Source organism: Talpa occidentalis, unplaced genomic scaffold (genome assembly GCF_014898055.3).
Source record: "Talpa occidentalis isolate TD23 unplaced genomic scaffold, MPIMG_talOcc4v2.1 talOcc4.12, whole genome shotgun sequence".
Taxonomy (NCBI): domain Eukaryota; kingdom Metazoa; phylum Chordata; class Mammalia; order Eulipotyphla; family Talpidae; genus Talpa; species Talpa occidentalis.
The window spans coordinates 17,770,377-17,784,786 of record NW_023601212.1 but is presented as its reverse complement, the minus strand read 5'-3'; the positions used below and the strand labels follow the sequence as shown (position 1 = coordinate 17,784,786).

Below are 14,410 nucleotides of genomic sequence, written 5' to 3'. Positions count from 1 at the left end.
GGGTTTCGAGTTGCCTTCGCCAAGCTAATCCCGATGGCCAGACGGCCCTTGGCTGCCAGGAGCGAGTGGGTGGCTGCTAAGGATATTTAGGTTTCAGCGGTGACCCTGGGGGCAGCCCAGATGCCTGGGGGCGATCTCTGGTTTAAAAATGTTGCCGTGCTATTTCTACCCTTCTAATCTCCTAGCGATTTGGAGGCTGTTTTATGAAACACGGCATCAGGGCCGCCGTGCTCAGTGTTAAAGCTTAAATGGGTTTAAGTCTGGGCGTCTGTCACATCACAACCAGGCCCCGGCCTTCCATTTCCTGTTAAAAACCCATTTCCCCCTTTGACCAGGGGAAGCTTTGCTGTTGATCTAAATGTCTCTGTCTTTATTTATGAGGCGCTCCCCTCCTCTTTCTCCCCGTAAATATGCCTGGTTCTGTCTGCAGAGGGCGGAAGGAGCTGGAGAGGGGGCACAGGAGAGCATGGCCAGGTTGTTTTTTTTTTTTTTTTTTAACATATTAAACTGATTTTTATTTATTTATTTATTTTTTATATTCCCATACAATTGCAATCCCCTTATTTTGACCCCAATCCCTCCCCTCCCCGCCCCCCACCCCCCCATAGAGTGTCTCTGGTTCATAGTTTTTTGTTGATTTTGATTTTCACTTTCTTACAGTTATTCATTTTCCTGGTCCCTTATTTAAGTTTTCTAGATTCCTGCTATGAGTGAGACCATCCGGTATTTTTCTTTTTCTTTCTGGCTTATTTCGCTGAGCATGATCCCTTCCAGCGCCATCCATGTTGCTGCAAATTGCATGTGTTTATCTTTTTTGAATGCTGAGTAATATTCCATGGTGTGTATGCACCACATCTTCTTGATCCAGTCATCTATTTTTGGGCTGGGTTTTAAGGGGAAAGTAGGAGTTTCCTGTCTGAGGATTTGCTTTCTGAACTGGGGCTGGCTTTCGGAGGAGTGAAGGCGAAACCTCTCAACTTTGAACTCTTTGTTGTTTTGATGGAAAAAATCTCAGGTTGGGGAGCTGGACTGACCTCCCCTGCCTGTTGGCTTCATCACATTTTCTCTGTAGGACCTGGGAGAATGTCTCCCCATGAGCCTCTTTTCCCTCACCTATGAAATCAGACAGGTCCCACCTTGTACCTTTGTGTCAGGATGCAATGAGAAAATGGTTGAAGTTGGCAAACCCAGTGCCTGGCACACAGTAGGGACTTAACCAATGTTAGCAGTCCAGGAAATAGTTATCTACCCAAAGAGAAGTCGGGCACAGGACTGCAACCTCAAATGAGCTCCGTTTGTTTTTTTTTTTTGCCTATATTCCCCAAGTCCACCCAGTACTGCTGCCTGGAAGGTTTCTGCTGGGTTCCCCAAACATACCACATCCATTCCTGTGACTGGTCATTGTTCAGGCCATCCTGTCCCTGGGAGTGCCTTTCCTTTGTCCCACGCTCCTTGGAGGCTCAGCTCAGCTCCTTTACCCTCTGCCCAAAGCTTTTTTCCTGGCTGCTGGGTAACAGTAGCTCCTCCCTCCTGGCAGTTCTTGCCTGAATCAGGACTTCATCCACGATGTCCTGGGCTGTGGGTTACCCTTGCCTGTTCTCCATCACCTTCACCAACTCCTGGACATTGGGGCCACCCTCTTTAGTCTTTGGGGCTTCCACCACACCCCGAGGCCTGCTCAGCACCTGGTACTAGCTCAATAATCAGTAGAAAATCTCCTAAAGGAACCGGAATCTCTCCTGATGCCTGGGGAGAAAGGAGCTGGGGGAAGGGAATGCTGAAGAGGGCAAGGAAGAAGTACAGGTGAACAGGGTTTTGTGGGGTGGAGTGGAGCTGCCCTAGGTGGGTCCCTTTGCAGTAACCTTAGGCACTTAGATTCCCAGGTAAGAGCTGGGACCTAACACAATGCTATTCCTCATATTCACACATCCTTGTTTTGTGGGACTGAGCACTTTCACATTTCCTTTCACCTGGTGGGTGGCCCAGGGGGCAAATAAGATAGTACAATTAGACCCTTTTTGTAAAGAAAGCTGTTGAGGCTCAGAAAGGCTATAAGTGACTTACCTGAGGTCACACAGCAGGAGATGCCCTAGGAGGGAAAGTAATTCTGTCAGTGCTCTATTGTGTGACACTTAAGCCCCCTAAGTTAGCTGAGGCTAATAGGCCTGAGGTAGAGGGGAAGCCATCCCCAGTGGGGCTCCAGAGTGAGGCCCTCAGGCCCTTGCTACTCCCCCTGCTATGCCTGGGTGACTGAACCTGCCAGTTGCTATTGCAGCATTCCCTGGCTCCTTTGTGCCTCTGTGTCATCTTGGCATCTGGAAGACTTGAAATCCTTGGAGACCAGTGCCTCAGTTTCCCCTTTTTGGATTTGCTCTCTCCTTTTTCTTGGCAGGTGGGGTGAGGCTAAGTGAATGCTTATTTCAGGGCTTCTGCATTCTAGGCTGACAGGTGCCTTGTGATAGTAAAACATGAGCCCGGAGTAAGTGCAAAATGCTATTGTTTTACACCTGAGGGTGATGTTTCATAATGACAATGCACTGTCAGAGCTGTAAGCAGAAATGAATGGTTTGTCGAATGCTCCCCAGTTCCCCCAGACTCGGAAGACAGCAGCTCACTTCCCAGGGTGGGAGAAATATGAGGCTACTCACCTTTCGCTATAAATCTGCCGATTCATCAGCCCTGACAGGTGGCTGGACAACCCCAGTCAATTCATCAATTAAACCTACCCATTTGTAGTTGCTGAGAACCCGTGTCCTTGGCTCTGGCGACATCCAAGGCCCAGAGTGCAGGAAGGTGGCTGTCGTTGTGGCTGCTTCTCAGGTGGGAGACTAGTCCAGGGCAGAAGCTGTCTCAGCAAATAGGGAGGATGGAGGGAGCGGAGACTAGGGATGTGTGTTGGGAACAGGAGGGGTGGGTGGCTGGCATGGAAGAAAGGGTGGGTAGATGCACCCAGCCTGAGCAACCAATTTTTCATGGTTCTGACAACAGACAATTCCAGCCCCAGGTTCTGAAGTCAGACCAAGTTGGGACGAAGTTGCCTTTATTCCCACCGTCAGCACTGACAGTACAACTTTGGGGAAGTTAGTTAATTTCTCAGTCTTAATTTCCTTATTGGTAAGATGGGGATAATCATAACAACATCCCCCAGGGAGCCATGAGAATTAGTTGAGGTAGTGTCTATAAAGCTTGTGCAGCCAGCCTGACCTGTCGTTAACAGTGAAATCCGTGGTGGCTGGTACCACTGCCAGTGCTGTTATCACTGATGAGGACCACAGGGTACACATTCTTAAATATTTGCTTACCCTGCCCCTTGAATCCGACAATTCCTGAATTCCCCTCCATCAGGGACATCGCTCTGCTTCCTAAGTCCATTGTCATGTGCAATGTAGGGTCTTTTTGTTCCTTGATGGATTTTGGCTTCCCAAATCCATAAAGCTGCCACAGTGAGGTTGTCTGATTAACTCAGTTGTCTCAGGAAGCCTCCAGAACCCCAGAGTGATGTCCCTGCTTCCACAGGTTAAGCCTTTAGTTGTCTGAAATATGGAGTTCCACAGGAGCCCTCTTAGGAGGAGTGTGTGTGTGTGTGTGTGTGTGTGTGTGTGTGTTGATCCTGTTCTTGGCCAGCTGGCATGGGTGCTAGTGGCTAGGTTGTTTTAGAGGAAAGTGAATACCTCCTCTTTATTACTTCAGTGGTTAAAATCATCTAATGGGTAAGAAATCAGACTCTGTGCCCACATTGCCTGCCTGGGGTAAGTTGCTTTGCTCTCTCAGTGCCTTAGTTTCCTCATCTGTGAACTGGGATAATAACGACACCAACCTCATAGGGTTGTTGGATGAAAAGCAGTCCTAGGGGTGCAGTGCTTGCCACAGTGCCTGGCGTGGAGGAGGTGCTTGACGAATATCTAGAGGTGAGCAGGCTGATGGAAGGGGGGCCTGGCAAGTGAGATCCTAAGAGAACCCTCCTAAGCTCAGTTTGCTTTCTCATGAGACGCTCTGATCTCATGATCTTGGTGCAGACATAAATTTCTGTGAGCTGGCTGTGTTTTGGGGCATCTGACGACCCCCCCAAAGAGACTACTTTCCTCTTCCACTGAGCAGACGCGCTGAACCACCAGCACCGGGCTGTAGAAGAGGCGGGCAGTGTGAGGAGGATGGAAAGGCCATGCTGCTCCATCTCTGCAGGAGCCTCTCAGCTGCTGAGGGTGCAGGGCCTGGTGGGGACAGCAAATGCATTTGCTGCTAAGACGTCCCCCCGCCACAGCAGCAAAGAGCTCACGAGTGTGTTTTCTAGTACTGCTGCTAATGGCTTCATCACGGCTTTTTATGAGATGATGGGAATTGTTCTGACCAATGAGGCTTAATGGCCTTCTCCGACGAGCTGCCCGGTGTATTCTCCCTGGAGGGTCAGATCAGAGTTAAGCCAAGAATATTAATATGGCCCAGATGCGGGCCCTCCACCTTCCCATAAAGTTGTGGAAATTGAGGTCAAGTTGGGTCCCCTGCAACGTTCTTTAAACAAGCGGCAGGATGGTTTGTGTGCTCCTTGATCTTCCCCGTGGAGATGGAGGATCTTCCAGCTGGAGACCCGGGGCCAGGCCCTCTCTTTCTCTAGACTTGACTCCACTGGCTCAGAGGTGGCCCTGCGGAGGGGGGCAGGCACTTGGGCCGGAGTGAGGGACTGATGCTGCCATCCAGGGTTGGGAGGTGCTGGGAGCGCCACCCATAATACCCTGCCTGTCAGGTGGCCATGCCCATGGTAGGTAGCTGTGATTGTGCTCTTTGCCCCCTGTGGCTGAGTGTTGCAACTGCGACATGCCAGAGGTGGATGGGGTCTTGGGGGTCTTGGCGGTCTTCTCCACCTGCCTCACAGGTGAAGGAGCAAGTGGTGAGAGCAGGCGGGGAGCAGCATAGTCAGTGTCAGGGCTGGGTTGAGCCTTCAGTGGAAACCTGTCCACCCTCAGGGTGCTCTGCCAGCATCCTGGGGCAATGCATTTCCCAAATTTCCCAGGCCAGCAGCCTCCTCTCCCCCCATTCCTGAAGCCTTTCCTCTTTGAACCTGGCCTGAGACCTTACATCTATGGGATGGCAGAAGCTGCTCTGAGATCCTGCTCAGAAGCAATAAGCTCACATGTCAGTTCTGTAGCTTATCAACTCTGCGAACCTCAGGCAAATCGCATAACCACTCTCAGTGTGTGGAAGGGAATGATACAAAAGACGTGAGACCGTCTCCTCTCAGGGTTGTACAGATGAATTGAGGTGATGGGTGTGAAGCTGCCGGTGTACAGTGGGCGCTGAATCCTTACCACCTGACCAATTGCAGAGTCTCCCCTAGTGTGCCAAGGTCCATAGTGGATCACGCGTCAGACCCCTCACCATAGCAGAGGCGAGGCAGCCTCTCTCCAGGGACCTGGTTTGGCTCAGAGGATGCCATGCATTAATTTCCACCATTCATTCATGTGCTAGACTGGAAGCTTCTGGAGGGTAGGCATGGCCTCTGATTCACCTTTACCAGTGCCCGGCGTATCCTCAGGACTGGATGCCTGCTTGCTGAATGCTGCTGCTTGAGCTGCGTGAATGAGTGTGGCTGAGCGTGAGGGTATCACTAGAGCTGTTAACCAAGCCTATCCCCTGCCTCCCCTGCAGCCCGCCCTGAAGATGTCGGCACCAGCCTCTACTTTGTAAATGACTCCTTGCAGCAGGTGACCTTCTCCAGCTCCGTGGGGGTAGTGGTGCCCTGCCCGGCCGCGGGCTCCCCCAGCGCGGCCCTTCGATGGTACCTGGCCACAGGGGACGACATTTACGACGTGCCGCACATCCGGCACGTCCACGCCAACGGGACGCTGCAGCTCTACCCCTTCTCCCCTTCCGCCTTCAATAGCTTTATCCACGACAATGACTACTTCTGCACCGCGGAGAATGCAGCCGGCAAGATCCGGAGCCCCAACATCCGCGTCAAAGCAGGTAAGGAGCCAGCGCTGGTGCCCTGCCCAGGGTCTAGAGAGTGGGGATGAGTGGGGAGCTGTTCCCCCCTTATTGTAAGGATATGTGTGTAGTGTGCGGGGGGGGAGCAGGGGAGGGCTTAGAAGAAGTCACCCCCTCTTGGGAATTTTAGCTCTGCCTCTCACTGTGTGTCCTTGGGTGGAAAACACCCCAGGTCCTTCCCAGCTTCACTTTCCTCATCTGCTGGATGCTGGCGGACCCTGTTCATCACTACATGTGAAGGCTAAGTGACCTAGCCCTCATGTAAAGTAACTGGACGGCTCATGTCAGTGCTTGACTCATGGAAAACATCCAGTGAGTTTCTTAACAAAAAACAAAAACAAAAACAAAAAAAAACCCCAACTTTTATTGAAATACAGTGCATGAAGAGAAGTGCCCATGTTGTAAGTACGTAGCCTAATGAATTTTCACAAAGTGTAGCTAATATCCAGATCAAGATATACCAGGCCAGCCCCTCAGAAGCCCCCTTGTGTTTTTTTTCAGCCACAACTCCCCCAGGGGACACCGCAGCCCTGGCTCCTGGCAGCATGGGTATTTGCTTATTTCTGTTCTTTCTATAAATGGAGTCCTACAGGGCGCATTCTCTTGAATCTTTTGCTCATCATTATGTCTGTGGACTTCTCACTCCTGCTGTGTGTGGTCGTAGGTTGTTCATTCTCACTGCTGTAGAGTCTTTATTTTATAATTTTTAAAATCAAATTTATTTGCCATCTGTTTAGAAAATGATATAATTTGGGGAGTACAGCCTCACCCCTTAACATGGGCATGTGCTTTATTCCCCCTTCTCCAGAGTCCCAGGGTCCACCCCCATCACCTTTCTCCTCTGTTGCAGAGTCTTCTCTTGCTTGACTCTGTTGCACTTGATTTACTCATCCCACTTCTATGGACATTTGAGTATAACACATTTCACAGGAACAGGCATTTAGGTAAATTCATGATGGAAAACTAGCTGTGAAGGATTTTGTTCTTTGGAATAATTGAGGGAAGGAAGTGAGGGTTTCTCAGGTGGTGTCTCTCTCGCTCTTTTTTTTAAGACTTATTTATTTATATAAGCATTGGGTACAGTCAGAAGAGCGGGAGGGTGAGAGAATTCACCAGAGCGGGGAACAAAACAGGCAGACCGACGAAATACACTGCTGAGGGGAGCAGCGGGCGCAGCAGGAGAGGTCTGCCACACCATGTGGGACCCTCACCGGTGGCTAGGGATCGAACCAGCGCTGCAGAGGCTGTGGGCAGCTTCGCAGCCTAGCGCTCAACCGCTGTGCCGCCAGGGAAGGCCTTCAGGTGGTCTCTTTAAAGAAAATAGAAAGTCTCTTTCCTCTGGGTTAGGTCAGGAGGCCAGGGAGTGGCTTAGATCAGCAACTCTTCACCAAGAGGTCATGTCACCCCAGTACATCATAGTCAGCTGTCAGGTCTGCCACACATAGCAATAAAATACTGAAATTTGGGGACTGATCTTTTAGAAGAGATTTTTGGGTGGGAGAGGACAGGTTGCGTTCTAGCTTGCTCACGGGGAGGGCACCAGGATTTGGGTGCACCATCTTTCTTGGCATTTATGTTGGGAAGAGGAGTGTGGGTTCACATCCCTGCACGCCTAGTGACAGATCCCGCAGGATCTCAGAATTCTGGGTCCTTCTGCCTCTCACAGGATTCAAAGTAGCAAGGATGGGGTGTGTAAGGGAGCGAGGTGGGGTGAGAGTTCTTCAGTAAAGAGCTGGCCTTCATCCTTTAGGTGTTTGGGGGTAGAACATGAGCTCTTAGAACGCAGGGCCTCAGTCTCAGGGCTCCCCACAGGTTCTTTTCAGGAGCAGGGCCTTGGCACTGTCGCCCTAGGTACTGGCGTGGGGTCCTGAAGCCAGGTTGGAGCCCAGTTCTGGCCTGCACAGACTGGAGTGTTGGGCTATGAGAAAGTGATAGCCTATTTTATGCCTGTCACTAGGATGTAGCTTTCACAAGAATTCAGTAGTTTCTGGGTTTTGTTTTGATTTTACAAATGAGGGACTTGTAGGGTAAGGTAAAAAAGTATCAGCCTTTTCTGCCCTCCCTCCATTAGGATTGATGATGGATCTGCGGTCCTGAATGCATGCCTGTTGGCGGGCACCTGGAGTAGGGTGTGGGCATATTAAGTGGGTACACCTGGGCTAAGAGACTGTGCTTTTAAGGGCGGGGTGACAGGGACCCCAGCAGAAGAGAGCAGAACAGCAGAACGAAAGAACGACTAGAACAAGAGAGAGAGCGAGGCCACTAGAGAATGCTGAGGAGCCCAGATAGAGTGAAGATTCTCTGGGAGCAAGGAGACCTGCCAGCCTCCTGGCCCACCCCCGCACCCTCGCCTGCTGTGTACCTGGTAAAATCCCAATAAAAGCCTGAAAAAGCCACTGAGGGCTCCAGGACACTCCTCCTTTAACCCATCTGCATAGGATCACAGAGATCCTGCACTGTGCCATCCTGCCATGACAGGACTAAAACAGAGAGGTTAAGTCTCCACAGAGCAGAGAATCCCAGAGGTGTGGCCACCTGAGCCGCAGCCCTGCTGCACCACCTACACTCGCCAGGTCTGCTACATGCTGCTATTACTACTACTACTACTACTACTACTACTACTACTACTACTACTACTACTACTACTAGCTCCTTTTACAAGGGACCCGAGACTCCAAAAGGCTAACTAGCTCTCATCCAGTTCACACAGCTGCTCAAAGGAGGGGGCAGGGCAGGCTTATTTGCAATCCTAACCTTTGGCCCTAGGGACCATCCCCAGTGTGATGTGTTCAAACCCCACCCCCTCACGCCACCCTGCTTTCCTGCAGGCTCAGCTCCCCTCAGTCTCCTCTGTGCTGTCCCCACATGTGCAGGCAGCGCCAGGCCCGTGCCCACGAAAGGATGAAAAAGTCTTTCTCCTCAGCTGAACCTTTTCTTGTGTGCAACACGGATAAGGGGAAAGAATAAAAGTCCAGGGAGGGCCAGCCTGGCTGGTCTCACTGCAAATGCAGCCAATTAAGAGGCTTTTGATGAAGCCCGAGGGGCTGCAGGTGCACAGCCCGAGGGGCTGCAGGGACCTGGTTGTCGTCCTGGCAACCAAGGTTGGGAGCAGGAGGGCATGCTGCCCAGGTGCTTGCAGAGGGACAAGATCAGCAGTGGGGCTCTGGGTGCCCAAGCTCTGCTTGGCTGGGGTGGGGGTGGGGGAGGAAGGAGGCAATGAGTCGCTGGGGAAGACCACGCCGAGGACAGGGAGCGGCTGAAGCAGGCCCCTTGGCCCCACTGTGGACCCAACACGTAGAGCAGTGCAGGTAACAGCACTCCAGAAAGCAGTTCTGGGATGGAAGCCAGAGGCCTCCCATGGACACTGGGGAACGGGATAGCTCTGAAGGCAGGGTCCAGGCTGGGGGTCAGGCTGGAGACAGCGCCAGGAGGTGGGCGAAACAGCACAAGGATGCTTTCTTTGAGAGAATCTTGGAGACTTTTCTATCTCTGGAGTTTTGCATTTTCAGAGACAGTCACAGTTTACAATATTCTCTCCCACTGTCCTCACAAACCACAAAGCCCTTCTAGAGAGTACAACAGTTTCCTAGAATGCCTTTCACATTGAAGAGGCACAAAAAGCTGTTGTTAGATCACATCTCAGTTAATTTTGTCAAATGTTGGTCACCGTGCCTGTAGGGTAAGGTAAAAAGTATCAGGCTTTTCTGCCCTCCCGCCATTAGGATGGATGATGGATCCCTGCGGTCCTGAATGCATGCCTGATGGCGGGCACCTGGAGGAGGGTGTGGGCATGCATTGATGGATACACCTGGTCTGAGAGACCGGGCTTATAAAAGTGGCGTCACGGGGACGCCAGCAGAAGAGAGTAAGAGTAGCAGTGGGGGATGGAATGAGAGAACGCCAGAGAGCCCAGGAAGAGTGAAGATTTACTGGGTGCTGAGGGGCCTGCCAGCCTTCCGGCCCCCCGGCATCCCTGCCTGCCGTGTGCCTGGTAAATCCCAATAAAAGCCTGAAAAAGCCACTGAGGGCTCCAGGACTCTCCCTTTATCCCGTCTGCTTGGGTCATAGACATCCTGCTGTGGCCCATTCTGCTGCTACAGTGCCCCAAACTATTGCTCCCTGAACCTGGGAATATGTGGGACATCAAATTTGCTTTTCTTAGAAGAATCTAGCCTATTTCCTTGTTACCTACACATCCGCCTACTGAATACAATCATGTGGCAGGCCTTAGATTGAACCCTTGAGGTCCTTACGATCTAATACAGCTTGTTCCTACTCCCCCAAACTGGAAAGGTTTGAAGTGGGATTTATGGTCTGGAAGAGGGAGGCTGGATATTTCTGAGGGAGCAACAGTAGGCTGCCCGGTGGACTGGGACCTGGAAAAGCTGGAGAGGGAGTTAAGTCAGGAATAAGATATGGCAGAAACTTCTGGGCGGGGTAAGTGAGAGGTGGGGGAGAGGTGATGGAGGGGATGCCTGGGGCTGCTGAGACCCCTCCCATCATTTATAACACCCTCCTGTTCCCTGTTTCCCCCAATCTCTTTGCAGTTTTCAGGGAACCCTACACCGTCAGGGTGGAGGATCAAAGGTCAATGCGTGGAAACGTGGCCGTCTTCAAGTGCCTCATCCCCTCTTCAGTGCAGGAATATGTTAGCGTTGTGTCCTGGGAGAAAGACACAGTCTCCATCATCCCAGGTAAGGAAGAACTGGGGGCTGCGGCGCTAGGGGTGCTGGGGTGCTGAATCGTTTGTCAAGTTAACCGAGATCTCGAAGTTGGTTCTGGTGAGCATTTATTTTTGTTCTGGTGATGCAGTGGCACAGACAATGTTTTCTGGTGTCGGCTCGGTATGTCTGTGTGGGCTGGTGCGACACTAACTGGGTGTTGAAAAGTCCCAACAGACACAAGCAGGTCCTACTGCCCCAGAGGAGTGGGGTCCCCATCCTTCTGGCACTGGGTCTTTGCTCGCCCTGGCCTTGGGGTTGGGGCTCCTGGATAAGACCACGCAGAGGGAGGGGTAAGAGGCTGTGTGCTCTGTGCCTGCCTGTGAAAGCCGGAACAGTGGCCCCGAATTCTCGGGGGACCAGACTTGTTAGCATGCCTGTGGGACATTTTTGTTCTCATGACTTGGCTAAAGACCCCATCAGAATCCTAGCCGGCCTCATTCCTTGCCTGGTGTTGGGAGATAAGGTTTACACAGTCACGCATCGCTTAGCGACAGGTCCATTCTGAGAAATGCGTGATAGGCAGTTGTGTTGTGTGTGGACATCACAGTGTGTGACTACACAACCCTGGACGCTTTAGCCTGTGACACACCGAGGCTCTGCGGGGCTTACGGGACCACCGTCATCAATGTGGCCTGCCTCTGTCTGCAATGCGATGAATGATGTGCCGGGCTGCAGGCTCACAGGCTGATGCAAGCCCTTCAGCACTGCTTCCTTTTCCCCATGCAGAGTTGTCTCCTCCATAGGAAATCAGGGCTGGAAACCCCAGTGAGGACCTCAAGTCCTCAAAATACCCCTAGGCTTGCAAGTTACAAAAAACTGAGGGTTTTTTCCATGGCTCCGGCATCTCCCTTTATCGCCGCACCCTTGCAGGCTCTGCTGCTTTTTCTTCCTTTCTCCACCGAAGACCTTGGTTCTCCTTTCTGGAACCTGCCCACATACCCCCCGAGTGTCCCTCAGTTTTCATGTGCCACTGCTACCCTGTGGAATGATTCCAGATGCTCAAGGTTTTCAGGTTTGTTGGGGAAGACTAACTTCCAAGCGTGAGCCTATAAAGTGTGGTTCTTTGACCCCCTCTTTGACAAACACCAGTGCTTGGACCCAACCTCAAACCGGTGTCTCAGTAGGAGAGCTTAGGCAGCAGCATCTTCCCAGCACCCTCGGTGGCTGTGGTGTGTCGCATGGAGAACCAGCTGCTAGGCATATTTACACTAATGTGATGGGGTGCCTTTTTTGAGCCATGAATCTGCATTTGCTCTTGGTGCTTTTCCTTCTCTCAGTTGCAAGCAGGCAGCCAGGCCACCGTGTCTCCGGGCCTCAGAGCTGGTAGTAGGATAGGCAGTTGAAACTGCATAAAGACACTGCCCTTCCAGCCTTTGTGAAATCATGAGCACCTGGGAAAGGTTAGCATGGTGTTCTGGCTGGGACGAGATCCTGTGAGGGTGAGCACCAAGCAGGAGCCTGCTGGGATAGGCTGCTCAGTGGGTGCAGCTGGAGAAAGCATCTGAACCCCACAGGGGTGGCTGTGAGGGACTCCCCTTGGGTCACAGAGACCAGGGTTCTTGTGTCCAAATGAGACCCAAGGCGCACAGCCTAATACCCCAAGGGGTCATTGTGGAGCTGGACAGTGGCCTGGTGAGGACCCTGCTTGGCACCTGCTTCAGGGAAGCTCTGAGAATGATGGGGGTTGAATCTCTGTCTACGCAGCAGCGTCAGCTTGAAAGTCACTTAAAGAACATAGAAATTCAGTATGATACCCTGGAGTTGACGGACTAAGAGTTATATCTCTTAAAATAGCAGCAACAACAGTTGTAATTACATTGTTTTGAGCGCTTACTCTAGTCCAGGCACCGGGCTAAGAAACTTTCACATACCATCTCATTGTCTCATCACAAAAAGCCACAGGAATGGTCCCTCCCTCCACTTTACAGAAGATGAAACAGGCTAAAGAAGTAAAGTAACTTCTTCTGGGTCACATGTCTGTGCTTTGGGACTGTTTTTCAGCCTGTGCCGAACCCCACACAGAGCCCCCTCCCCCTCTTGTACCACATCCAGTGAAATGTTCCTCTGGACCCAAAGGAGGCGTTAACTCTGCTGTAGGCAGTGAGGGCCTGGTCTCAGGAAGGGAAGAGAGTCAACATTAGTGTTTAGGGGAGGTTTTGTGGACCCCCAGTTGAGTGTAATGATGAAGAGGCTGGATTAACATCACACTGCCTGGGCTTGAAACTCACCCCATTGCTTACCTGCTGGGCAAGTCATTACCACCCCGGGGCCTCAGTTTCCCCAACTGTAATAAAATGGGGATGATGACTGACCCACTTCATAGGGTTCAAGTGAGAATGAAATGAGTTAAAACGTGGGAAATACTGCTGACTGTGCCTGACATGCTGGGGACACTAGGCAGGATGATTACTGCTGGGACATTGTTCCCCTTTTTGTACTGCTGTTTCCATTGTGTGTGTGTTTCTACTGCATTAGCAAGGTCTGTGTCTCCCTCTGGACTGAGTTTCCCCAGGGTGGGGCCTGGACTGTTTCATCCCCTCATTGCCGACTCCTCACACCCACCCCCCCTTGCACACCAGGGCTCAGTGCTCACTGGGTTTAGTGGGCGCGTGGATGGATGATTGGAAGAGTTTGGGGGAATGTGGGAACAGCGGGGACAGAGGCACTGAAATAAGGATGAGTGAGGAGGCCCCGGGGTGGTGAGAAGCCCAGAGATCAGAAGGTGGAGAAGGTGGGTTAACGGGGCTCCTGAGAGTGGGAGCTGGAGGCAGTGAGCTTCCCAGCGGCCCTTGCAGTTGGTGCTTCAGGGCTACCTTTGATGTCAAGACTGGGATGGCGGCTCCAAAGGGCATAATTATCAGGGAAGTGGGCTTGATGCTAATCTGCAGGGCTCTGATAAACTCGGTTCTTTAGGACCCCTTTCTTTCCTTTAGCTTGGGAGAATTTTCCTCCCCTGCCCAGTCCTCCAGCCCCATCCATAATCACTCTAGATCCTTCTACAGCTGTCTTTTAGATCCAGGGACAGACTTCCCAAAGCACATGAATTCCTAACACTGCCAGAGAGTCCATGAGAAGCGCGGGGAATAGAGTTTTGCTTCTTCCAGGCTCTGCAGAGGAGGGGTCAGAACCTGGACTCACATGCCGCCTGCTTTAATCTGAAAAAATGCAAATTATTATTTTTTCTCATAAAAATAGGAACTCTGCTGTCTATATTCATACTCTACCCTGTGTGTGAGTGCACTTGTGTGTGCACACTCCGAGGTTGGATGGTGACTTCTCACTGGTGGGGGAGATTTAATGATTAGGTGCCTTGAGGTTAAGGGAGGACGACGGTGCTGGCTTCCCTTCCCTAACACTTCTGGGCTGGCTTCTGGAGCAGGGAGAAAGGTGTTGACTTTGATGTCCGGGTCTGCAGGGCTGTGACCGTTTCTCTACAAACCACAGGGCCAGCAGGTGCAGGTGCTGGAGAGCAGGAGGAGGAACAGGGAGGCAGTTGTGGGTCCATCAGAGGCCCAGGAGACAGCTCCTCAGGGAGAGCAGGTGTCCTGGGAGGGGTGTGGCAGGCTGGGTGCAGGCCTGTGTGAATGAGGAGTAGGCCCTTCCACGCCCCTTTCTGAGGTGCTTGGAAGGAATTAAAGGCTCAGGGCCTGAACGGGCTGTGTGAGCTGGATATTTGCGTGCAGGTGAGCCTTCCCAGCTGTCCA

At 51.8% G+C, this 14,410-nt stretch overlaps 1 protein-coding gene across 1 annotated transcript in view; it reads left to right on the top strand.

Moving 5' to 3' along the window:
• The window catches only part of DSCAML1 (DS cell adhesion molecule like 1), a 320,695-nt gene that overhangs the window by 24,511 nt on the left and 281,774 nt on the right, over positions 1 to 14,410 (top strand). Inside the window, 2 exon segments of the mRNA XM_054693131.1 lie at positions 5,644 to 5,961; positions 10,530 to 10,676. Coding sequence (XP_054549106.1) covers positions 5,644 to 5,961; positions 10,530 to 10,676 — 465 coding nt within the window.